The 27,748-nt window shown below is 35.4% G+C and overlaps 1 protein-coding gene and 1 pseudogene across 1 annotated transcript in view; one reads left to right on the forward strand and one right to left on the reverse strand.

Annotated features, from left to right (window-relative positions):
- The first annotated feature begins 2,133 nt into the window (after positions 1–2,133).
- On the forward strand, positions 2,134–3,144 carry LOC128014964 (DNA oxidative demethylase ALKBH2-like; annotated as a pseudogene).
- Positions 3,145–3,298: 154 nt separating this feature from the next.
- The window catches only part of LOC128001681 (B-cell CLL/lymphoma 7 protein family member A-like), a 48,152-nt gene continuing 23,702 nt past the window's right edge, over positions 3,299–27,748 (reverse strand). The window contains exons 3-6 of the mRNA XM_052592384.1: positions 5,434–5,530; positions 4,959–5,132; positions 4,781–4,878; positions 3,299–4,675 (exon numbers count right to left, since the gene is read on the reverse strand). Of these exons, the coding sequence (XP_052448344.1) occupies positions 4,610–4,675; positions 4,781–4,878; positions 4,959–5,132; positions 5,434–5,530 (435 nt within the window). The 3' untranslated portion in view covers positions 3,299–4,609. The remainder of the gene's footprint in view (positions 4,676–4,780; positions 4,879–4,958; positions 5,133–5,433; positions 5,531–27,748) is intronic.

Consider the following 27,748-nt stretch of genomic DNA (forward strand, 5'->3'; position numbering starts at 1 on the left):
ATATATATATATATATATATATATATATATATCCATCTGTGTGTGTATGTGTGTATATATGTATGATCAATAAATAAAACATGATTTACATTTATTATTATTATTATAGCACTATTTATTTTATTTTTTGCAGGACCGTTTTCGTCAGTTTACATCAATAGGCCTGAAAATAAAGTTGCAATTTATGTGAACAGTGCAGCACAAGCAGATGAGACGTATGCAAACAACATCGACAATGATTATGAAAATGTGGAGTAGTCTGCTAGACATCATGAATGCAGTCTTCATTCTTCATTCTGTTTTTAATTATTGTCTTTTGTGCACACTACTAACTTAAAAGTTTAAATGCTATAAATAAATACATTTGACCATTTTAGCCTTATTAATACACATGAACTGAAAATAATCTCTTATAATGGAATGATCTTTGATGTTTCGGATGACAAAACCTTTAAGGATGACAAAGGCTTTGTAGTCTTCCAGTATATCTGACTAACATTGTATTTGTCTTCACAATAGCGAATAAAATCTTGCACTTTTGAAATGGTCCTCTTTGCAAATTCTGTTAAATATAGCCCTATGGGTGTCCACAGTTCTGAATAGTTATCACAAATTGTTTGATCATTAAAGAATTTGATTCTAACACTTAATGTTATTTTACAGATACTGTATGAAGAAAAAAAAAATTTCATACAGTGTTTGCCTTATTAGGCTCTATATTTGCAGGCAAAGCATAATGATTGTTTTCATGGATTCCTAGTTATTTACTGTACTAGATCAATGAGGTCTCGGTTAGACCAGACGCCTTTTTACAATGTAACCATAGAGAAAAATAAAGCACTGTATATCACGTGACATCAGTAGTGACGTGGACGGTCATTTCGGTCAAGTTAAAAAAAATAATAATAATTTGAACATTAAAGTATTTAGTGTTGGCGATTTATAAAAACATAAACGAAGATAAGGGCTGTGCTGCTGTTTTTCTCGTGTTACTAACCACCCACCAAAACACTGATGACAAATCCCAGTGCACTTACTCGTGGTTTGCTATATATAACTATATTTTGTTGTCAAATATGCATAATATAGATGAAAGTTTGTGGCTAAAATTATTTAATATGTACTATTAATTGTGTCTCAAATTTTTCATTTACAAGTGGTTTAGAAAATAGAACTATCTGTGGGAAATATCTTTCCATGTGCTTTTCAATATGACCATAAAACTTTGTGACAGTCACCAATATTAATACTTAAAAATGGTATTATGTTTTTATTTATTTACTTTGGGTTTGTTTATGGTCACATATGCAAGTGTATTTATTTTTGGAATTGTTTTTGTAGTTTATTTGAGGCAAAATTCATGTCACACAATATTTTACATGCTGGTAAATGATTGTATTTGTCATTGTATTTGTAAAAAAGAACCGTTTTCTATTTTAATATATTTTTAAATGTAATTTATTCCTGTCATTATAAAACTAAATACCGGTATTTTAGCAGTCATTATTCGAGCTCTTCAGTGTCACATGATCCTTCAGAAATCATTATAATATGCTGATCTGATGTTCAAGAAACATGTAGCCTATTATTATCAATTAGGGTAGTAATGATGCATGTATTTGTACCGAAAATGTTCATTACCTACGGGTCTTTTAGTTCGGTGCACGTGTACCACTGCAGGAGCGGAACTTCTTCGGAAACGTCCAATTTTATTATATTTGTTATATTTATAACAAATATAACATATAACTTGTTATATTTACAAATAAATAGTAATCCATTTAAAGTTTGGTCTCTGTTGTTAACTGTGACCTTATAGTAGGCCTAATGTAAAAATTACCGAATCGGACCGAACAGACATGTTTGTGTAGAGCTAAACCCCTATCAATATTAAAAGCAGTTGATAATATTTTTGTTTGAAACCGTGATACTTTTTTTCCTGGATTTTTGATGTAGTTCAATGGCATTTATTTAAAATATAAATATGTTATAACAATATAAGTATTTTTCACTTTTAATCAATTTAATGCGTCCTTACTAAATAAAAAAAAAAAAAAAATTTTTTTTTTTAACTGACCCCAAATTTTAGAACGGTAGTGTATATTGGCATTACAGATGGAGGAAACATACATGATGTTATCCTGTTAAACAATCGAACTTCATTATTACATTTGTATCATATGCTGTGATCTATATTACTATAGCACTGAATCCTGTTGTTGTTTGGATGGTGTTTGTATTATAGTGTCCAGTGTTTGAAATGTTTCCATTTTCTCTGTGACTAAGCTAAACTACAAGTATATGGAAAGTCAAATAATGTTCCAAGCAAGCAAGCAACATACAGTGATGAAGGACTGATGTACTCTTTCTCTGGAGTCCACCTCCTGGTTAAACCATGGACTCCCACAATGAAACACATTCGAGATGTTGTAACAAAAGGCAGCAGGCCATAGGTTCAGCTTTGTTTTGATAAACTGGTAATTTAACTAGTATACTATTGACATGGACATGAACTGTCCACCTCATAAACCTGTAGAGGTGCATTGCTTAACATAGAAATAATGTTCTATATATGTTTTCAAAGTATGTTTTTTTGTTTGTGTTTGCGTCTTTACCATATATATAAAGATGGTCATGATGGTCATGATCACACTGGAGAGCATCGGGATGATGAATGGGAACTCGATCCTGATCTATTGCCTCTGTATCTCTAGGGGCTGCCCGTGACTTAATTTTCCGACATAAGGATGCACGAACTGGTTCTAGCAAATGTCAGATTGAGCCTGTGAAGCTGGAGCTGGCTCACAGGAGTGTACGGTTCATGAACTATTCCATAAACACAAACAGGTATCACAGTCTTCCAGTCAGAAAAAAGGTCAAAATGCCACGCATCAACCTCACTTTCAGACTCAGTGAAAAACAAACAGAAAACTGTCAATAAAATAGTGACTTTTCTTTTAGCATCGTAACAGGTATTACTGTGGGCCATCATGTTAGTTGTTGTTCTACAAGATACGTGAAAGCTGCGTAGGCTAATGAAAAGTTTTCATATCAGGTCTAATCTCCAATGAATCCTTGTTGGGTTTTGGCACATTCAGACATCTCTAGCACACTACATTATCAGTTCATTTGAACGGTTTCACATCTTCCTGTTATGATTTATTAGTCATTAAACTAGACTTTAAAGTCATGTGCAATAAAATTTGTACTACAATCTCAGGGAATCAAGCTAGAATTGCTATTCATTGGTTTGAAATTCAGGTTTGATATTTTACAACAAAATTCACTTTCAAGAGCATTCAAAGGAAATATTTTATTTGCTTTTTTTTAGAAAACCAATAAACTACATGTGGAATAAATAGGTTAGACACATCCATACCTCTGTACAAGACATTTCTATTATAGACTGGGAAAGAGAAAAAAACAATATGGTCCCAATGAATACATTTTGCTAAAGGTTTTAAAGATCGAACTACAGAAGGCAATAGTTTGGCGAAATACTGTGGCAAAAACATAAGGGTAGCAAAAACGTAATCGTATAAATATATACATTTTATTTTTCAAGCATACATAGAGTAATTTCGAGAAAGTCATACTTAGTGTTCACATTCCAGCACTGCTGGACTGAGTATGAGGTATTCGCACAGCTGTCTGCCCAAAACGTTCCTGTTACAATCTAATCAATGTCTCGTTTTTCCTTGGACGATGACACATGTGGTCAGCACAGTTGCTGCTAAAAGGAACAGTAATTTGTGAATTTGACGTATCAAAATTATGCTATTATTGTATCCCTTGTGTACATTGGAAGGTTGTAGTGCTGTTGAAATGGCAACCAGCATTTCAAAGCTTGGTTTGAACACCACAGTTTAACTTGAGCATTAGTGAAAATTAACAGTTTTTGCTTGACTTTTGAAAAAAAAGAGAGAATGAGAGAACTGAAATGTGGGCACTTGGAAAAGTGTGTAGACAGGCAAGACAAGAAAAAAAAAAACCTTTCCTTTTATCAGTAACACAAAAGTACTCAACCAAGCAGGGCCTATGCTACAAACTATGGTCTTCACAGGAGAAGTCGAATAACTAGTACCATTTTGCATTTTTTTATATATATATTTAACTACTTATGGTGAAATCTCAATAAACTACAGCAGCAGAAATCAGTTACTTTCAGCATGTTTAAAAAAAAAAAAAAAAACAGTGTGTTGACCTTCCTGAGTGAACAAGAAAAGGTGATTGATAAATTATTGTGTTTTTTTAATTGCAAGTGGCAGTTGATAGCAATGCCAATCTGGAAAAACTATGGCAGTTCCTGTGCCGTTTCAATTGACAATACTGATCTTAGCAAAATGAATAGCATGTCATGATTGTAGGGCAGCGTGAACTGTTTTAGGATCAGTGCAAAATCACACAACTTGATTCATAACCTTTAGTCAGATAATGATGATCCAAACATGCCCTCTACACTAAAAAGGACCGCAAGAGACAAGGTTTTCTGGAATAAAGTGAATACATGGTTATAGGGGAAAGTGTTGAACTGAAGAAAACCTATGTTGTGATGTGTTTCAAGATAAGAGACAGGGATTGCAAATCCCTGACAGCTGGGAGAAGATAGTTAACTTTCTTCAGAGGAAGAATCGATTTTCCCTTTTTTGCTTGGTGGAGCACCATCTTCCAGTTCCTTCAAAAGAAACAATTAAGTGGGTTATAAAGAAAAAAACACAGCTGGTATATATGAACTTTTTTTTTTTTTTTTTTGGACACAAGTGATGCTGTAAGCATGTACCTGGGCTGATTTGGAAGAGTCTAAAAAGTGCTCTGAATCCCCCTGTGACATGCTGGCCCTGTTGGCTGTTATAGATTCTGATGAGCAGTGGTTTTGTTCTGAAAATAAAGAAGTGCTATTAGAGACCCCCTCAAACCCAACAGCACAGACAGACAGAAGCCTCACTGCAGTGACTAACCACTCTTGTGATCCTGAACAGATGAAGGCTGCTTGGAAGGATATTGGTCACTTTTCAAGTCATTGCTGTCATTCTGAGAAACTGCCATGGGTTCAGGTGCAGGACTAGTGTTGCTGCTGGTCTCTTGCTTCAGTGGGGAGGAGTCTGCAATTGAGCTCTGGTTACTGTTATCGTCTGTGTGTGGAAAACAGAAACACCATTAAAAGGGTTTTGCAAGTCAATTGAGAAATGCTGTAAAAAAAAAAAATTATGATAATGAATGCATAAGTGACGTGAAATCACAGGGCATTTCTGGTATACTTAAATTTTAGAAATCCCTATTAGATCAAATATTTAGGAATCAGAAAGATCACAATTTGGTTTACAAAAACACTAATTTATAATAATCGCTGAATAAAATAGCTTGAATAATACTGTCTGAGGGTTATTTTGAGATGTGATTAAAGCCTGATAACTGTCAGGTTTAAAGCATTACCATGCATATCCATCATTCCAGGAGAAGAGCTGTTCTCAGGGGTCGTGACCTCAGAGCCATATTTGTCATCTTTGCCTTTCTTCTTGTTTTTGTTCTTCTGTGTGACATAAATAAGTGCACTGTCAAATGCAAATAACTTTTATGCAGTTAAACCATGTGGAGAATAATGAACCAATGGACAACATCTAAAATATATAGTGTCAAATAATATTGTCTTTGTGTGTGATGCCACAACTAAAACGTTCAATGATCTGGGTCACCAACACACAAGAAATTAAATTATATATAAATAACTATTAACCTAAATGCTACGATGACATTACCTTTACTAATTTAAACAAATATATTAAAAAACATATTATCATGATATTTTACCTCAAAATATTGCATCAATATTTCAGTGCCAATAATCAATATTTAGGGCCCGAGCACCGAGGTGCGAGGACCCTCTTGTATCTGCTTTGTTTTTTATTATTAGGGCTCAAGCCTGGAGGGCGAGAGCCCTATTGTTTTCCTTAGGATTATTTGTTATTATTAGGGCTCAAGCCTGGAGGGCGAGAGCCCTATTGTTTTCCTTAGGATTATTTTTTATTATTATTAGGGCCCGAGCACCGATGGTGTGAGGACCCTCTTGTTTCTGTGTTGTTTATTAGGGCCCGAGCACCGATGGTGTGAGGACCCTCTTGGAATTGCTCCGTTTATTATTATTATTAGGGCCCGAGCACCGATGGTGTGAGGACCCTCTTGGAATTGCTCCGTTTATTATTATTATTATTATTATTATTATACTTCTCCAAAATGAATCGCATTTTTGAGGGCCTAAACATACTCAAAAAGTCATGAAACTTTGCACACACCTCAGAACTGGCGAAAATTTACATCTGATATGGGTTTCAGAAGTGGGTGTGGCAAAATGGCTCGACAGCGCCACCTATACACGTTCAACGGTGTGCGCCTCGAGCTATGTTTCACGTACATGTATGAAAATCGGTACACATGTGTAACTCTCCAGTACCTACAAAAAAGTCTCTTAGAGCAAAATTCTAAACCCAACAGGAAGTCGGTTATTTTTAATATTATGAGCAAATTTTGTGTCATTTTTGCCATTTCCATGCGTTGTATTTTAACGAACTCCTCCTAGAGACTTATTCAGATCAACACCAAGTTTGGTATGCCTAATCTAAAGGCCTTTGCGATGTTAAATTGCGAAGCTTTTGAGTTTTCGTTAATGGTCGTGTCCGTGGCGGCCTGGCGAATTTCGATGATTCGCCATGAAACAGGAAGTTGCTATAACTCAGACATACAATGACCAATCTGCCCCAAACTTCACATGTTTGATGAGTCTCCTGACCTGAACAGATTGACATGCCCATATTCAGTTATAGTCATAGCGCCACCTACTGGCAACAGGAAGTGACATATTTTACACTGCGATGAACTACTCCTAGAAATTTTATGACATCAATGTATTTTTTGTGGTCAGTCTAATCTAAAGGCCTGTGCGATGTTAAGTTTTGAAGATCTTGAGTTTTCGTTAAAAGGCGTGTCCATGGCGCCGTCACGAAGTTCGATGTCTCGCCATGGGAATAAAAGATGTTATAACTCAGGCATAAAATGTCCGATCTTCCCCAAACTTCACATGTGTGATAAGAGTCCTGGCCTGAACACATCTGAAGGCCAAAATTCCATCAGGTGTGGCAAAATGGCTCGATAGCGCCACCTATACATTTTCAACAGAGTGCGCCTCGAGCTATGTTTCACGTACATGTACAAACATCGGTATACACATGTAACACACCAATACCTACAAAAAAGTCTCTTGGTACGAAATCCGAATCCCAACAGGAAGTCAGTTTTTTTTAATTTTCTCTGCAAAATTGGCGTTGTTTTTGACATTTTCAGAGGTTGTACTTTAACGAACTCCTCCTAGAGATTTATTCAGATCAACACCAAACCTGGTCAGTGTAATCTTAAGCCCTTTGCGATGTTAAATTGCGAAGATCTTTAGATTTCGTTAAAGGGCGTGTCCATGGTGGCCTGACAAATTTCGATGTTTCGCCATGAAAAAGGAAGTTGCTGTAACTCAGACATACAATGTCCAGTCTGCCCCAAACTTCACATGTTAGATAAGACTTCTGTCCTTAACAGATCTACATGCCCACTTTCAGTTATAGTCATAGCGCCACCTATTGGCAACAGGAAGTGACATGTTTTACGCTGCGACAAACTACTCCTATAATTTTTTTAAGATTAACATATATTTTGTGGTCAGTCTAATCTAAAGGCCTGTGCAATGTTAACATTTGGAGATCTTGAGTTTTTGTTAAAGGGCGTTTCCATGGCGCCATGACAAAATTTGATGTCTTGCCACAGCAAGAGAAGTTGTTGTAACTCAAGCATAAAATGTTCAATCTTCCCCAAACTTCTAATGTTTGATAAGAGTCCTGGCCTGAACACATCTGTAGGCCAATATTCCATTATAATGATAGCGCCACCTGCTGGCAACGGTAAGATTGGCACATATATGGGATATACTTTGATATATTCCACTTATATTTAGGACATTAAATGCATATTTCTCAACGTTCACCTTTTTACTAGAGCAACACGATGGCGGTGAGCCCGGGTGCGAGGGCCCGTTCATCGCTGCTTGCAGCTTTAATTATTATTATTATTATTATTATTATTCTTCTTCTCCAAAATGAATCGCATTTTTGAGGGCCTAAACATGCTCGAAAAGTCATGAAACTTTGCACACACCTCAGAACTGGCGAAAATTTACGTCTGATATGGGTTTCAGAAGTGGGTGTGGCAAAATGGCTCAACAGCGCCACCTATACACGTTCAACGGTGTGCGCCTCGAGCTACGTTTCATGTACATGTATGAAAATCGGTATACACATGTAACTCTCCAATACCTACAAAAAAGTCTCTTGGAGCAAAATCCGAAACCCAACAGGAAGTCGGTTATTACTAATATTATGAGCAAATTTTGTGTCATTTTTGTCATTTCCATGCGTTGTATTTTAACGAACTCCTCCTAGAGATTCATTCAGATCAACACCAAATTTGGTATGCCTAATCTGAAGGCCTTTGCGATGTTAAATTGCGAAGCTTTTGAGTTTTCGTTAATGGGCGTGTCCGTGGCGGCCTGGCGAATTTCGATGATTCGCCATGAAACAGGAAGTTGCTATAACTCAGACATACAATGACCAATCTGCCCCAAACTTCACATGTTTGATGAGACTCCTGACCTGAACAGATTGACATGCCCATATTCAGTTATAGTCATAGCGCCACCTATTGGCAACAGGAAGTGACATATTTTACACTGCGATGAACTACTCCTAGAAATTTTATGACATCAATGTATTTTTTGTGGTCAGTCTAATCTAAAGCCCTGTGCGATGTTAAGTTGTGAAGATCTTGAGTTTTCGTTAAAAGGCGTGTCCATGGCGCCGTCACGAAGTTCGATGTCTCGCCATGGGAATAAAAGATGTTATAACTCAGGCATAAAATGTCCGATCTTCCCCAAACTTCACATGTGTGATAAGAGTCCTGGCCTGAACACATCTGAAGGCCAAAATTCCATCAGGTGTGGCAAAATGGCTCGATAGCGCCACCTATACACTTTCAACAGAGTGCGCCTCGAGCTATGTTTCACGTACATGTACAAAAATCGGTATACACATGTAACACACCAATACCTACAAAAAAGTCTCTTGGTACGAAATCCGAATCCCAACAGGAAGTCGGTTATTTAGAATTTTCTCTGCAATATTGGCGTTGTTTTTGCCATTTTCAGGGGTTGTACTTTAACGAACTCCTCCTAGAGATTTATTCAGATCAACACCAAACCTGGTCAGTGTAATCTTAAGCCCTTTGCGATGTTAAATTGCGAATATCTTTAGATTTCGTTAAAGGGCGTGTCCATGGTGGCCTGACAAATTTCGATGTTTCGCCATGAAAAAGGAAGTTGCTGTAACTCAGACATACAATGTCCAATCTGCCCCAAACTTCACATGTTAGATAAAACTTCTGCCCTTAACAGATCTACATGCCCACATTCAGTTATAGTCATAGCGCCACCTATTGGCAACAGGAAGTGACATGTTTTACGCTGCGACAAACTACTCCTATAATTTTTTTGAGATTAACATATATTTTGTGGTCAGTCTAATCTAAAGGCCTGTGCAATGTTAACTTTTGGAGATCCTGAGTTTTTCTTAAAGGGCGTTTCCATGGCGCCATGACAAAATTTGATGTCTTGCCACAGCAAGAGAAGTTGTTGTAACTCAAGCATAAAATGTTCAATCTTCCCCAAACTTCACATGTTCGATAAGAGTCCTGGCCTGAACACATCTGAAGGCCAATATTCCATTATAATGATAGCGCCACCTGCTGGCAACGGTAAGATTGGCACATATATGGGATATACTTTGATATATTCCACTTATATTTAGGACATTAAATGCATATTTCTCAACGTTCACCTTCTTACTAAAGCAACACGATGGCGGTGAGCCCGGGTGCGAGGGCCCGTTCATCGCTGCTTGCAGCTTTAATTATTAGGGCTCAAGCCTGGAGGGCGAGAGCCCTATTGTTTTCCTTAGGATTATTTGTTATTATTATTATTATTTATTATTATTATTTTTCTTCAAGGTTTCGGGGGCTTTTGGGGCCCTTAACATGCTTAAAAAGTCTTGAAAATTGGCACACACATTGGAACCTGCGGCCATTAGGGCCGGGCAGAGACTGATACACGGGCGTGGCACAGGGGCTCTACAGCGCCCCCTGGAATATGGAGGGCCACATATCATACATACTTGCACATAGACATACGAAACTCGGTACAAATATAGAACTCATCAATACAAACAACTTTCGTATTGCATATCATAGGCTCCGCCCAACAGGAAGTTGGCTATTTGGGGTTTATTATTCATATTTGTCGTCAAAGTTGTGGGGGCTTTTGGGGTCCTTAACATACTCAAAAACTCTTGAAAATTTGCGCACACTTTGGAATCTGTGGCCTGAAGGAGCCTGCAGAGGCTGAGACCTGGGCGTGGCACAGGGGCTCTACGGCGCCCCCTGGATCACAGTTATAAATGTTGATGTATAGCTCACACATACTTGCACGTATTAATATGAAACTCAGTACACATATAGATCTCATCGTGCCGAACAACTTTCGTATTGCATATCATAGGCTCCGCCCAACAGGAAGTCAGCTATTTAGAGTTATGTAAAAAGTGCATGCTCTGGAATTTGAAATACTTGTCATAGGTTTTTTACTCGATTGCCGCCAAACTCGGTCAACATGATCTCAAGACATTGGGGATGAAAAATTGCCAGGGGATTTTTGATATCTCAAACGGTTTGCTCGTGGCGAGGCTTTGAAATTATGGCGAGAAATGAGAAACAGGAAGTGTCTAATACCATCCACATACATTTCCTAATTTTAATCAAACTTCATCAGATTATTCATTGTATGATGTCGATCGCATATATGTGACTATTAGGAGTCAAAGTTATAGCGCCACCAAGTGGCAGCAGGAAGTGTGTCATTTTCAAAATGCTTTGAATTCAGCATCTTATTTTTACTCGATTTGCTTCAAACTTCATCAGAATAATGTTAAAACACAGCCGATATAAATCTGCTGGGGGGATATTGATATCTAAAAATATTGTTGCCGTGGCAACATGTCAAACTGGAATATTTCTCAGGTGATTTTGAGGCATATAACATGCTTAGAATTTCATCAAACTCAGAACACATATCAGTATTAGTGACAGCTAGACACTGGCAAAATTTCATAAGAGGGCGTGGAAGAGGCACTCTATAGCGCCACCTTTTGTCAAAAGTGGGGGGGTTAGTTTTAGCTACAGACACCAAACTCAGTACAAAAATTGTTCTTATCAAGACGGACAACTTTCTAATTCACAGTCATCAGCTACGACCAACAGGAAGTCGGCTATTTTGATTTGAATGTGGATTGTTTTTTACATTTAGCTGTGAATTAATGCATACTGCTCAGAGGAGAGTAACACTATACACACCAAACTTGGTGTACATGTTGAAAAAACATTGAGGAACTTAAATTGTGAATGGGTTTTGGATAGCTTGGATGGTTTTGTCGTGGGGATTTTTTAAAATGACAATAAAGATGGAATTATTAATTTTCCTGCATTTTTAAATTCCAAACACTTCAAAACCTTTTTTCATAAAGAAAAAAAGTTATTCTGAGTAAATATGCATAGTTTCATGACTTTACAACACTGTATGGATAACAGAAAATTAAAAAACTGTCAGACATCTCATATCACTCTGTCCCTCTGTTTGAGTGAGTGTGCTTAGACTTCCATTGTCTGAGAGAAATAGCGCCCCTACAGGTGCAGTTACCGGAATAAAAAAGGGAGGAGACTGTCTTTTGGTTTCGATTTTAAATCGGTTAAAATACAAATAAATACTTGGATTTAATTCACACTGACAAGCTAAACCAACATATATGATTATTATAAGGTCAGGGCCCATTAATAATTGATGTGTGGTCAGTGATACGTGAGAAACATGAGAGATGAATCACCGCTCTGAGCAGGAGCGTGTGGAATGATGAGCTCAGAAAAAAACGAGTTTATTCTTGTTTTATAGCTATTAAAAATAAAGTATTGCAGCGATATCACACAATTCACCAATTAGAGCACACCAAGAGCTAAATTAAGATGTTTTTGAACTGTTTGTGTGAAAATGAAATATTCGTGGCTGCCTATATGAAATCACTGCCTCCGATCAGCGCGCACAGTGTCACAAGTTCAAAACAAACGAATTTATTCTTGTTTAAGAGCTTTTCAAAATAAATTATTGCCATAAATGCACACAATACATCCATTATAACACTACACGAGCTAATTGCAGGTGTTTGTGACCCGTTTAAGTGCGCAAGACTATTTGAAAGCGCGACTGGCAGAATAACATGTATCTCTCGAGCTGCAGGATTCTGCCTTTCGTCGTAAGAACGAACACATCACGGACAAGATTATTTCAAAATACATAATAGCTTGGCTAATATAAACGAAAACAGCCACGTGAACATAAACTGTTGAGAAATAAATCTGAAGTGGATCTACTGGATTTGAATATTAAGTGACCGCATATACCAGCTGCTTCTGTCTTCAATTTTAATCTATATAAAAAATTAAACTCATTCATCTTGGCTGCTTTTTTAATGTGTGTACGTATTTATTTATTATTTTGCTCTAACAAGACTTAATCTATATTTAATTAAATCAATTACATTTGATTTTACATTTGATTTGTCCATTTCTGCATCTAAACGCCTAAAAACCTAAAACATGCTCTATTATACTATTGTTAGCAATTTCTTTATCGTCCAATTTATCTGGTGTACACACTTTATTTTCATAATAAACTCGTTTGTTAGATTATACACAGTTATAGTGGTCTATAATAAATATTGACAGGTTTTATTCAAGCTGTTTAGAATGATTGCCATAGGCTAATTTTTAAAAATGTAAATCCCCCCCCAAAAAAAAAAATGTAAATAAATAAAAAACATTGGAAAAGAATAACTTGTACTTTTTTATACATTTTGTATAGTTTCATAGTTTATGCATTATAGTTATAAAAACAAACAAATTTAGCCACTCACATAGAAATCTTAGGCCTTATCCTTTTCTGACAGTTTTAGGGATTTTTAAAAATCCTAAAAAACCTTATTTGTGCTGCAAATAATAATTTCAAACTAATTTGATACTGACCTCTGACATCCTGTGACATGATATTTATTTGAATTTACATAATCTCATGGATGTAACAGTAAATCTGTTCAGCTCACAGATCAAGACTAAGCTGTAATGTAAGCAGAACTTTCACAAATGCTTTTAGGTCAATAAAATCATTACAAAACACTTACAAATCATTTAAGGGATTTGATAACACTGTAAAATAATGTCTAATTTGTTAACATTAGCAAATGCATTGATAACACTTTATAATAACTGCACTCATTAGTAAATAGTCAGTTCATGCTTCATAAAGCCTTGTCCCAATATTAATAGTCAGTAGTAAGCAGTTTATAAATACAGCTATAAATAGCTCATTTATTAAAAAGGAGAGTAAAGGGTCAGTTATCTTCCTATGAAAAATAAAAAAATAAAAATAAACAAACAACAACACAGATTGATACAGAACTCAGAAATGTTATTGTGGATTTATGATAAACTCAGCCTGTAAATGAATTCATTCTCCTCCAAGAAGACACAAGTAGTTCACACCAAACTTTTTTAACATGAAGCCATATACTGAAGATGTTAAATTGCGAATGGGTTTAGGATACCTTAAATGGTGTGGCCATAGAGATTTATTAAAGTAACATAAAAAAATACCATAGTTATTTTACTATATCTTTAAAATTTTTAATTCCAACTCTTCATAATTTTTTATATACCTAGAAGTCATCATTTGAAGGAAGCACAGTAAGTTTCATAGCTTTATCATTTTCAAGAGCCAGCATAAAATTAAAACTATCATAACATATAAATCAAGCTGGCAATTCTTAGTACCAATAATGGCCACCAGATGAAGCTATAGGATCACTTTTAAATAATTATTGTAGAAACAAGTATGATTTAAATCATTTATAGAAATCTTTCAAAGAAAAATAATATGAATTTTATGTATTTTACTGATAAAATGACCCTCACTTAATTAGAACAACATGCTGAAGTATTGTGAACTGTATATTAAGAATAATTCTTTATAGGCTTTACGGACAGATAAGTTTTGAGTGACTCTTGAAGGATCAGCACCACATCCTCTTTTACCACTGTTTAAAGAATTTATCTTACAGAACAGGTGCGGATGAATTTTGAATAGCTTGAATGGTTTTGTCGTGGTGATTTTTTGAAATAACAGTAAAAAAGTAACCAGTAAATGTCTTTTATTTTTTTAAGTGCAGCTTCTAAACACTTCAAAAAAATGTACACATAGAAGACAAGTCATTCTGAGGAAATATGCATAGTTTCATGACTATACAACACTATATGGATGATAGAAAATTAAAAAACTATCATACATCTGATGTCACTCTGTCCCTCTGTCACTGTGGGTAATGTGTGTGTGTGTGTGTGTGTGTGTGTGTGTATGTGTGTGTGTGTGTGTGTGTTAAGTGAATTAGGTGTGAAACTATCAGGGAGCATTTAGTCTCCAGTGCCAACATTTTACAGAACTGCCACTTTCCTGGAGTCTCAGAATTACAATGTGTCAGGTTCTGAGAGATCTAAGATTCCAAAAAATTATTTGATTAGAATACCATGAAGTATTGTGAAATACTATATATTAAGACTTTATATATAGGCTTTCTGAACAGATTAGAGTGACTCGTGAAGGACCAGCACCACCTCCTCTTGTCCGATGGTTTGAGGAATATATCTTCCAGAATCCGGGATTAAGATTTAGGAGCTCATTTTTATTCCACCTCCTTTCCTGAAAGTCTGTCTTGCAGAATTGACTAAAAATTAATCTTCACATTAATTCCTAATTATTTTGCAATTATTTTTGTCAGTTCTTCTTGACCTGTTTTTTTTTTTTCTTCTTCTTTTCTGACCTCATGACCCAGTCAGCATTTTTGTACAATGGTCAAGTCTTAACTTATCCATTTCTGTATTGCATTTGTGTTTGATATTTCTCATGGGTATTTCATAATTTTCGACTTTGAGTTAAAACAGTTTGAGTTAAAACTCTTTTTTAGCGCATTTCATCTGTAAAAGAAAACAGCCTAATAATTCTGCACACATGAATATAAGGAGTTTTTCTCTTACAGCTTTCCTGGACTATTGTATAGCACTCATAAATGATTAAATAAAAAATAATGGTAGTTATTAAGATTGATATGGTTTGGAATTGGTAAAATGTGCTTGGAAAAAAATCACAATAAAACAATGTTTTAATGTTTAAGTTTGGAATATTAACTGACATAAAATAATGCTATATAAATATTGTTCATGTTAACATAATGTTTATAAATGAAATCTTATTGTAAAGTGTTACTAAATATATATATATATATATATATATATGTTTGGGGAATATATATATATATATATATATTGTTCTGTGAATGTGATTTTAAAGTCTAGATGATTCGGATTAACCCTTTAACCGCCATATCCTTTAAAACGTCACTGCCAGAGGGATATTGTGAATGCATGTGCCCGCTGGGCACAGTTTACCTGATGCCACCGGGGTGGCGATGGCATTGGTGGCTTGAGCCCGCCATCGCTGCTTGCAGCTATATTTATTATTATTATTATTATTATTTTTCTGAAACTTTCTCGAAAAGTCATGAAACTTGGCACACACGTCAGAGCTGGAAAAATATTAGGTATGCAATGGTTTGCTAAGGTGGGTGTGGCAAAATGGCTCGACAGCGCCACCTATAAATTTTCAACGATGTGCATCTTGAGCTACGTTTCACGTTCTTGTATGAAAATCGGTACACACATGTAACACACCAATATCTACAAAAAAGTCTCTTGGTACGAAATCCAAATCCCAACAGGAAGTCAGTTATTATTTTTTTTCTCATCCGAAATTTTGTCATTTTTGCCATTTCCGGGGGTTGTACTTTAACGAACTCCTCCTAGAGATTTATTCAGATCAACACCAAAGTTTGTCAGTGTAATCTAAAGGCCTTTGCGATGTTAAATTGCGAAGATCTAGAGTTTTCGTTTGAGGGCGTGTCTGTGGCGGCTTGGCGAATTTCGATGTTTCGCCATGAAAAATGAAGTTGCTATAACTTAGACATAAAATGTCCAATCTGCACCAAACTTCACATGTTTGATAAGACTCCTGACCTGAACAGATCAACATTCCCAAATTTAGTTATAGTCATAGCGCCACCTGCTGGCAACAGGAAGTGAATGCCTTACGCTGCAATGAACTACTCCAAGAAATCTAATAAAATCTAAATTGTGTTATGGTCAGTTTAATCTAAAGGCCTTTGCGATAGTGAATTGTGATTATCTTGAGTTTTTGATAAAGGGTGTGTCCTTGGCGACGTGACAAAGTTTGATGTCTCGCCATGGGAATAAAATTTGTAACTCAGGCATAAAATGTCTGATCTTCCCCAAACTTCACATGTTTGATAAGAGTCCTGGCCTGAACACAACTGAAGGCCAATATTCCATTGGGTGTGGTGAAATGGCTCCATAGCGCCACCTATACATTTTCAACGGAGTGCACCTTGAGCTATGTTTCACGTGCATTTACAAAAATCGGTACACACATGTAACACACCAATACCTACAAAAAAGTCTCTTGGTACGAAATCCGAATCCCAACAGGAAGTCGGTTATTTAGAATTTTCTCTGCAAAATTGGCGTTTTTTTTGCCATTTTCAGGGGTTGTACTTTAACGAACTCCTCCTAGAAATTTATTCCGATCAACACCAAACTTGGTCAGTTAAATCTAAAGGCCTTTGCAATGTTAAATTGCGAAGATCTTGAGGTTTCGATAAAGGGCGTGTCCATGGCGGCCTGACAAATTACGATGTTTCACCATGAAAAAGGAAGTTGCTGTAACTCAGACATACAATGTCCAATCTGCCCCAAACTTCACATGTTAGATAAAACTTCTGCCCTTAACAGATCTACATGCCCATATTCAGTTATAGTCATAGCGCCACCTGCTGGCAACAGGAAGTGACATGTTTTATGCTGCGACAAGCTACTCCTAGAAATCTTTTGACAGAAGTGTAATTTTTTTGTGGTCAGTCTAGTCTAAAGGCCTGTGCAATGTTAAATTATGGAGATCTTGACTTTTTGTTAAACGGCGTGTCCATAACGCCTTGGCACAATTTGATGTCTCGCCACAGCAAGAGAAGTTGTTGTAACTCAGGCATAAAATGTTCGATCTTCCCCATACTTCACATGTTCGATAAGAGTCCTTCCCTAAACACATCTGAAGGCCAATATTCCATTAAAATGATAGCACCACCTGCTGGCAACAGGAAGATTGGAACTTATATGGAATATAATTTGATATATTCCAATTATATTTATGACTTTAAATGCATATTTCTCACCGTTCACCTTTTTACTAATGCCACTCGCTGGCGGTGAGCCCGGGTGCGAGGGCCCGTTCATCGCTGCTTGCAGCTTTAATTAGGGCTCAAGCCTGGAGGGCGAGAGCCCTATTGTTTTCCTTAGGATTATTTGTTATTATTATTATTTTTCTTCAAGGTTTCGGGGGCTTTTGGGGCCCTTAACATGCTTAAAAAGTCTTGAAATTTGGCACACACATTGGAACCTGCGGCCATTAGGGCCGGGCAGAGACTGATACACGGGCGTGGCACAGGGGCTCTACAGCGCCCCCTGGAATACTGAGGGCCATATATCATACATACTTGCACGTAGACACACGAAACTCGGTACACATGTAGATCTCATCAAACCAAACAACTTTTGTACTGCATGTCATAGGCTCCGCCCAACAGGAAGTTGGATATTTAGGGTTTAGTATTCATATTTTTCGTCAAAGTTGTGGGGGCTTTTGGGGTCCTTAACATACTCAAAAACTCTTGAAAATTTGCGCACACTTTGGAATCTGTGGCCTTTAGGAGCCTGCAGAGGCTGGGACCCGGGCGTGGCACAGGGGCTCTATGGCGCCCCCTGGAACACAGTCATAAATGTTGATGTATAGCTCACACATACTTGCTCGTATTAATATGAAACTCAGTACACATATAGATCTCATCGTGCTGAACAACTTTCGTACTGCATGTCATTCGCCTCCGCCCAACAGGAAGTCAGCTATTTAGAGTTATGTAAAAAGCGCATGCTCTGGAATTTGAAATACTTGTCATAGGTTTTTTACTCGATTGACACCAAACTCGGTCAACATGATCTCAAGACATTGGGGATGAAAAATTGCCAGGGGATTTTTGATATCTCAAACGGTTTGCTCGTGGCGAGGTGTTGAAATTATGGCGAGAAATGAGAAACAGGAAGTGTCTAATACCATCCACATACATTTCCTGATTTTAATCAAACTGCATCAGATTATTCGTTGTATGATGTCAATCGCATATATGTGACTATTAGGAGTCAAAGTTATAGCGCCACCAACTGGCAGCAGGAAGTGTGTCATTTTCAAAATGCTTTGAATTCAGCATCTTATTTTTACTCGATTTGCTTCAAACTTCATCAGAATAATGTTAAAACACAGCCGATATAAATCTGCTGGGGGGATATTGATATCTAAAAATATTGTTGCCGTGGCAACATGTTAAACTGGAATACTTCTCAGGTGATTTTGAGGCATATAACATGCTTAGAATTTCATCAAACTCAGAACACATATCAGTATTTATGATAACTAGACACTGGCAAAAGTTCATAAGAGGGCGTGGAAGAGGCACTCTATAGCGCCACCTTTTGTCAAAAGTGGCGGGGTTAGTTTTAGCTACAGACACCAAACTCGGTACAAAAATTTTTCTTATCAAGACGGACAACTTTCTAATTCACAGTCATCAGCTACGATCAACAGGAAGTCAGCTATTTTGATTTGAATGTGGATTTTTTTTTACATTTAGCTGTGAATTAATGCATACTGCTCAGAGGGGAGTAACACTATACACACCAAACTTTGTCTACATGATGCCAAAACATTTTAAACAACTTAAATTGCCAATGGATTTTGGATAGCTTAAACGGTTTTGTCGTGGTGATTTTTTTAAATGACAGTAAAAATGGAATTATTAATTTTCCTGCATTTTTAAATTCCAAACACTTCAAAACCTTTTTTCGTACAGAAAAAAAGTCATTCTGAGTAAATATGGATAGTTTCACGACTTTACAACACTGTATGGATAACAGAAAATTAAAAAACTGTCAGACATCTCATCTCACTCTGTCCCTCTGTTTGAGTATATGTGCTTCAGACTTCCATTGTCTGAGAGAAATAGCGCCCCTACAGGTTCAATTCCCGGACTTTTACTTTCACTTTTAAATCGGTTAAAAATACAAATAAATACTTAGATTTAATTCACACTGACAAGCTAAACCAACATATCTGATTATTACCGGTTCAGGGCTCATGGATAAATTATTTCTGGCCAGAGATACGTGAGAAATAGGAGAGATGAATCACCGCTGTGATCACGAGCGTCTGGAGTAAAGAGCTCAGAAAAAACGAATTTATTCCTGTTTTAAAGCTTTTAAAAATAAATTATTACAGCGATATCACACAATCAACCAATTAGAACACACCAAGAGCTAAATTCAGATGTTTTTGAACTGTTTGTGTGAAAATGAATTATTTGCGGCTGCCTATCTGAAATCACGCCTCCGATCAGCGCGTACAGTGTCGAGCTCAAAACAAACGAATTTATTCTTGTTTAAGAGCTTTTTTAAATAAAATATTACCACAAATGCACACAATAAACCCATTGTAACACTACAAGAGCTAAATGCAGGTGTTTGTGACCCGTTTAAGTGTGCAAGACTATTTGAAAGCGCGACTGGCAGAATAACATATATCTCTCGAGCTGCAGGATTCTGCCTTTCGTCGTACGAACGAACACATCACGGACAAGATTATTTCAAAATACATAATAGCTTGGCGACTATAAACGAAAACAGCCACGTGAACATAAACTGTTGAGAAATAAATCTGAAATGGATCTACTGGATTTTAATATTAAGTGACCGCATATACCAGCTGCTTCTGTCTTCAATTTTGATCCATATAAAAAATGAAACTCATTCATCTTGGCTGCTTTTTTTAATGTGTGTACGTATTTATTTATTTATTTATTTATTTATTTATTTATTTATTTATTTATTTATTTATTTATTTATTTATTTATTATTTTGCTCTAACAAGAATTAATCTATATTTAATTAAATCAATTACATTTTATTTTACATTTGATTTGTCCATTTCTGCATCTAAACGCCTAAAAACCTAAAACATGCTCTATTATACTATTGTTAGCAATTTCTTTATCGTCCAATTTATCTGGTGTACACTTTTATTTTCATAATAAACTTGTTTGTTCGATTATACACAGTTACAGTGGTCTATAATAAATATTGACAGGTTTTATTCAAGCTGTTTAGAATGATTGCAGTAGGCAAATGTTTTGAAATGTAAATAAAATAAAAAAAATTTAAATAAATAAATAAATAAAAAACATTGGAAAAGAATAACTGTTGTACCTTTTTATACATTTTGTATAATTTCATAGTTTATGCATTATAGTTATAAAAACAAATAAATTTAGCCACTCACATAAAATCTTATAGGCCTTATCCTTTTCTGACAGTTTTAGGGATTTTTAAAAATCCTAAAAAACCTTATTTGTGCTGCAAATAATAATTTCAAACTCAAACAGTAAATATTCAGTTCATGCTTTATAAAGCCTTGTCCCAATATTAATAGTCAGTAGTAAGCAGTTTATAAATACAGCTATAAAAAGCTTGTTCTTGGGTTATAAGCACATTTATTAAAAAGGAGAGTAAAGGGTCAGTTATCTTCCTATGAAAAAAAAAAAAAAAAAAAAAAAAAAAAACAACAACACAGATTGATACAGACCTCAGAAATTTTATTGTGGATTTATGATAAAATCAGCCTGTAAATGAATTCATACTCCTCCAAGAAGACACAAGTTCACAGCAAACTTTTTTAACATGAAGCTAATATACTGAAGATGTTAAATTGCGAATGGGTTTAGAATAGCTTAAATGGTGTGGCCATAGCGATTTATTAAAGTAACATAAAAAAATACAATCGTTATTTTACTATATCTTTAAAATTTTTCATTCCAACTCTTCATAATTTTTTATATACGTAGAAGTCATCATTTGAAGGAAGCACAGTAAGTTTCATAGCTTTATCATTTTCAAGAGCCAGCATAAAATTAAAACTATCATAACTTATAAATCAAGCTTGCAATTCTTAGTTCCAATAATGACCACCAGATGGAGCTATAGGATTACTTTTAAATAATTATTGTAAAACAAGTATGATTTAAATCATTTATAGAAATCTTTCAAAGAAAAATAATATGTATTTTATGTATTTTACTGATAAAATGACCCTCACTTAATTAGAATAACAAGCTGAAGTATTGTGAACTGTATATTAAGAATAATTCTTTATAAGCTTTATGGACAGATACGTTTTGAGTGACTCTTGAAGGTTCAGCACCACATCCTCTTTTACCACTGTTTAAAGAACTTATCTTACAGAACAGGTGTGAATGAATTTTGGATAGCTTGAATGATTTTGCGTGGTGATTTTTTGAAATAACAGTAAAAAAGTAACCAGTAAATGTCTTTTATTTTTTTAAAGTGCAGCTTCTAAACACTTCAAAAAAATGTACACATAGCAGACAAGTCATTCTGAGGAAATATGCATAGTTCCATGACTATACAACATTATATGGATGATAGAAAATTAAAAAACTATCATACATCTGATGTCACTCTGTCCCTCTGTCACTGTGGTTAATGTGTGTGTGTGTGTGTGTGTGTGTGTGTGTGTGTTAAGTGAATTAGGTGTGAAACTATCAGGGAGCATTTAGTCTCCAGCGCCAACATTTTACAGAACTGCCACTTTCCTGGAGTCTCAGAATTACAATGTGCCAGGTTCTGAGAGATCTAAGATTCCAAAAAATTATTTAATTAGAATACTATGAAGTATTGTGAAATACTATATATTAAGACTTTATATATAGGCTTAATTAACAGATTAGAGTGACTCGTGAAGGACCAGCACCACCTCCTCTTGTCCGATGGTTTGAGGAATATATCTTCCAGAATCCGGGATTAAGATTTAGGAGCTCATTTTTATTCCACCTCCTTTCCTGAAAGTCTGTCTTGCAGAATTGACTAAAAATTAATCTTCACATTAATTCCTAATTATTTTGCAATTCTTTTTGTCAGTTCTTCTTGACCTGTTTTTCTCTTCCAGCTTTCCTGGACTATTGTATAGCACTCATAAATGATTAAATAAAAAATAATGGTAGTTATTAAGATTGATATGGTTTGGAATTGGTAAAATGTGCTTGGAAAAAAATCACAATAAAACAATGTTTTAATGTTTTATTTGGAATATTAACTGACATGAATGAATGCTATATAAATATTGTTCATGTTAACATAATGTTTATAAATGAAATCTTATTGTAAAGTGTTACTAAAGTTATATATATATATATATATATATTGTTCTGTGAATGTGATTTTAAAGTCTAGATGATTCGGATTAACCCTTTAACTGCCATATCATTTAAAACCTCACTGCCAGAGGGATATTGTGAATGCATGTGCCCGCTGGGCACAGTTTACCTGATGCCACCGGGGTGGCGATGGCATTGGTGGCTTGAGCCCGCCATCGCTGCTTGCAGCTATATTTATTATTATTATTATTATTATTATTTTTTTCTAACGTTACGGGGGCTTTTGGGGTCCTTAACATGCTCGAAAACTCTTGAAAATTGGCACACAGATTGGAACCTGCGGCCATTAGGGTCGGGCAGAGACTGATACACGGGCGTGGCACAGGGGCTCTACAGCGCCCCCTGGAATACTGAGGGCCATATATCATACATACTTGCACGTAGACACATGAAACTCGGTACACATGTAGATCTCATTAAACCAAACAACTTTCGTACTGCATGTCATAGGCTCCGCCCAACAGGAAGTTGGCTATTTAGGGTTTATTATTCATATTTTTGGTCAAAGTTGTGGGGGCTTTTGGGGTCCCTAACATACTCAAAAACTCTTGAAAATTTGCGCACACTTTGGAATCTGTGCCCTTTAGGAGCCTGCAGAGGTTGGGACCCGGGCGTGGCACAGGGGCTCTATGGCGCCCCCTGGAACACAGTCATAAATGTTGATGTATAGCTCACACATACTTGCACATATTCATATGAAACTCAGTACACATATAGATCTCATTGTGCCGAACAATTTTCGTATTGCATGTCATTGGGCTCCGCCCAACAGGAAGTCAGCTATTTAGAGTTATGTAAAAAGCGCATGCTCTGGAATTTGATATACTTGTCATAGGTTTTTTACTCGTTTACCACCAAACTCGGTCAACATGATCTCAAGACATTGGGGATGAAAAATTGCCAGGGGATTTTTGATATCTCGAACGGTTTGCTCGTGGCGAGGCGTTGAAATTATGGCGAGAATTGAGAAACAGGAAGTGTCTAATACCATCCACATACATTTCCTGATTTCAATCAAACTTCATCAGATTATTCATTGTATGATGTCGATCACATATATGTGACTATTAGGAGTCAAAGTTATAGCGCCACCAACTGGCAGCAGGAAGTGTGTCATTTTCAAAATGCTTTGAATTCAGCATCTTATTTTTACTCGATTTGCTTCAAACTTCATCAGAATAATGTTAAAACACAGCCGATATGAATCTGCTGGGGGAAATTGGATAGCTAAAAATATTGTTGCCGTGGCAACATGTCAAACTGGAATACTTCTCAGGTGATTTTGAGGCATATAACATGCTTAGAATTTCATCAAACTCAGAACACATATCAGTATTTATGATAACTAGACACTGGCAAAAGTTCATAAGAGGGCGTGGAAAAGGCACTCTATAGCGCCACCTTTTGTCAAAAGTGGGGGGGTTAGTTTTAGCTACAGACACCAAACTCGGTAAAAAAATTGTTCTTATCAAGACGGACAACTTTCTAATTCACAGTCATCAGCTACGATCAACAGGAAGTCAGCTATTTTGATTTGAATGTGGATTTTTTTTTACATTTAGTTGTGAATTAATGCATACTGCTCAGAGGAGAGTAACACTATACACACCAAACTTTGTCTACATGATGCCAAAACATTTTAAACAACTTAAATTGCCAATGGATTTTGGATAGCTTGAACGGTTTTGTCGTGGTGATTTTTTTTAATGACAGTAAAACTGGAATTATTAATTTTCCTGCATTTTTAAATTCCAAACACTTCAAAACCTTTTTTCATACAGACAAAAAGTCATTCTGAGTAAATATGGATAGTTTCACGACTTTACAACACTGTATGGATAATAGAAAATTAAAAAACTGTCAGACATCTCATCTCACTCTGTCCCTCTGTTTGAGTATATGTGCTTCAGACTTCCATTGTCTGAGAGAAATTGCGCCCCTACAGGTGCAATTACCGGAGATTTAGTTTCTCTTTTAAATCGGTTAAAATACAAATAAATACTTGGATTTAATTCACACTGACAAGCTAAACCAACATATATGATTATTATCAGGTCAGGGCTCATTAATAATTGATGTGTGGTCAGTGATACGTGAGAAACACGAGAGATGAATCACCGCTCTGAGCATGAGCAATGATGAGCTCAGAAAAAACGAGTTTATTCTTGTTTTATAGCTATTAAAAATAAAGTATTGCAGCGATATCACACAATTCACCAATTAGAACACACCAAGAGCTAAATTAAGATGTTTTTGAACTGTTTGTGTGAAAATGAAATATTTGAGGCTGCCTATATGAAATCACGCCTCCGGTCAGCGCGTACAGTGTCGAGCTCAAAACAAACGAATTTATTCTTGTTTAAGAGCTTTTTTAAATAAAATATTACCACAAATGCACACAATAAACCCATTGTAACACTACAAGAGCTAAATGCAGGTGTTTGTGACCCGTTTAAGTGTGCAAGACTATTTGAAAGCGCGACTGGCAGAATAACATATATCTCTCGAGCTGCAGGATTCTGGCTTTCGTCGTATAAACGAACACATCACGGACAAGATTATTTCAAAATAGCTTGGCGAATATAAACGAAAACAGCCACGTGAACGTAAACCGTTGAGAAATATATCTGAAGTGGATCTACTGGATTTGAATATTAAGTGACCGCGTATACCAGCTGCTTCTGTCTTCAATTTTAATCTATATAAAAAATGTAATTCATTCATCTTGGCTGCGTTTTTAATGTGTGTACGTATTTATTTATTTATTATTTTGCTCTAACAAGAATTAATCTATATTTAATTAAATCAATTACATTTTATTTTACATTTGATTTGTCCATTTCTGCATCTAAACGCCTAAAAACATAAATCATGCTCTATTATACTATTGTTAGCAATTTCTTTATCGTTCAATTTATCTGGTGTACACACTTTTATTTTCATAATAAACTTGTTTGTTAGATTATACACAGTTACAGTGGTCTATAATAAATATTAACAGGTTTTATTCAAGCTGTTTAGAATGATTGCAGTAGGCTAAAAAACATTGGAAAACAATAACTGTTGTACTTTTTTATATATTTTGTATAATTTCATAGTTTATGCATTATAGTTATAAAAACAAATAAATTTAGCCACTCACATAGAAATCTTAGGCCTTATCCTTTTCTTACAGTTTTAGGAATTTTAAAAAATCGTAAAAAACCTTATTTGTGCTGCAAATAATAATTTCAAACTCAAAAAGTAAATAGTCAGTTCATGCTTTATAAAGCCTTGTCCCAATATTAATAGTCAGTAGTAAGCAGTTTATAAATACAGCTATAAATAGCTTGTTTTTGGTTTATAAGCACATTTATTAAAAAGGAGAGTAAAGGATCAGTTATCTTCCTATGAAAAATAAAAAAATAAAAATAAACAAACAACAACACAGATTGATACAGAACTCAGAAATTCTATTGTGGATTTATGATAAAATCAGCCTGTAAATGAATTCATACTCCTCCAAGAAGACACAAGTAGTTCACACCAAACTTTTTTTTTAACATGAATCCAATATACTGAAGATGTTAAATTGCGAATGGGTTTAGGATACCTTAAATGGTGTGGCCATAGCGATTTATTAAAGTAACATAAAAAAATACAATAGTTATTTTACTATATCTTTAAATTTTTTAATTCCAAACTCTTCATAATTTTTTATATACGTAGAAGTCATCATTTGAAGGAACCACAGTAAGTTTCAAAGCTTTATCATTTTCAAGAGCCAGCAAAAAATTAAAACTATCATAACTTATAAATGAAGCTTGCAATTCTTAGTACCAATAATGGCCACCTGATGGAGCTATAGGATCACTTTTAAATAATTATTGTAGAAACAAGTATGATTTAAATCATTTATAGAAATCTTTCAAAGAAAAATAATATGAATTTTATGTATTTTACTGATAAAATGACCCTCACTTAATTAGAATAACAAGCTGAAGTATTGTGAACTGTATATTAAGAATAATTCTTTATAGGCTTTATGGACAGATACGTTTTGAGTGACTCTTGAAGGTTCAGCACCACATCCTCTTTTACCACTGTTTAAAGAATTTATCTTACAGAACAGATGCGAATGAATTTTGGATAGCTTGAATGGTTTTGTCGTGGTGATTTTTTGAAATAACAGTAAAAAAGTAACCAGTAAATGTCTTTTATTTTTTTAAAGTGCAGCTTCTAAACACTTCAAAAAAATGTACACATAGAAGACAAGTCATTCTGAGGAAATATGCATAGTTTCATGACTATACAACACTATATGGATGATAGAAAATTAAAAAACTATCATAAATCTGATGTCACTCAGTCCCACTGTCACTGTGGGTAATGTGTGTGTGTGTGTGTGTGTGTGTGTGTGTGTGTGTGTGTGTGTGTGTGTGTGTGTTAAGTGAATTAGGTGTGAAACTATCAGGGAGCATTTAGTCTCCAGTGCCAACATTTTACAGAACTGCCACTTTCCTGGAGTCTCAGAATTACAATGTGTCAGGTTCTGAGAAATCTAAGATTCCAAAAAATGATTTAATTAGAATACCATGAAGTATTGTGAAATACTATATATTAAGACTTTATATATAGGCTTCATGAACAGATTAGAGTGACTCGTGAAGGACCAGCACCACCTACTCTTGTCCGATGGTTTGAGGAATATATCTTCCAGAATCCGGGATTAAGATTTAGGAGCTCATTTTTATTCCACCTCCTTTCCTGAAAGTCTGTCTTGCAGAATTGACTAAAAATTAATCTTCACATTAATTCCTAATTATTTTGCAATTCTTTTTGTCAGTTCTTCTTGACCTGTTTTTTTCTTCTTCTTTTCTGACCTCATGACCCAGTCAGCATTTTTTGTATAATGGTCAAGTCTTAACTTATCCATTTCTGTATTGCATTTGTGTTTGATATTTCTCATGGGTATTTCATAATTTTCGACTTTACAGTTTGAGTTAAAACTCTTTTTTAGCGCATTCCATCTGCAAAAGAAAACATGCCTAATAATTCTACACACATGAATA

Source organism: Carassius gibelio, chromosome A5 (genome assembly GCF_023724105.1).
Source record: "Carassius gibelio isolate Cgi1373 ecotype wild population from Czech Republic chromosome A5, carGib1.2-hapl.c, whole genome shotgun sequence".
Lineage (NCBI taxonomy): Eukaryota > Metazoa > Chordata > Actinopteri > Cypriniformes > Cyprinidae > Carassius > Carassius gibelio.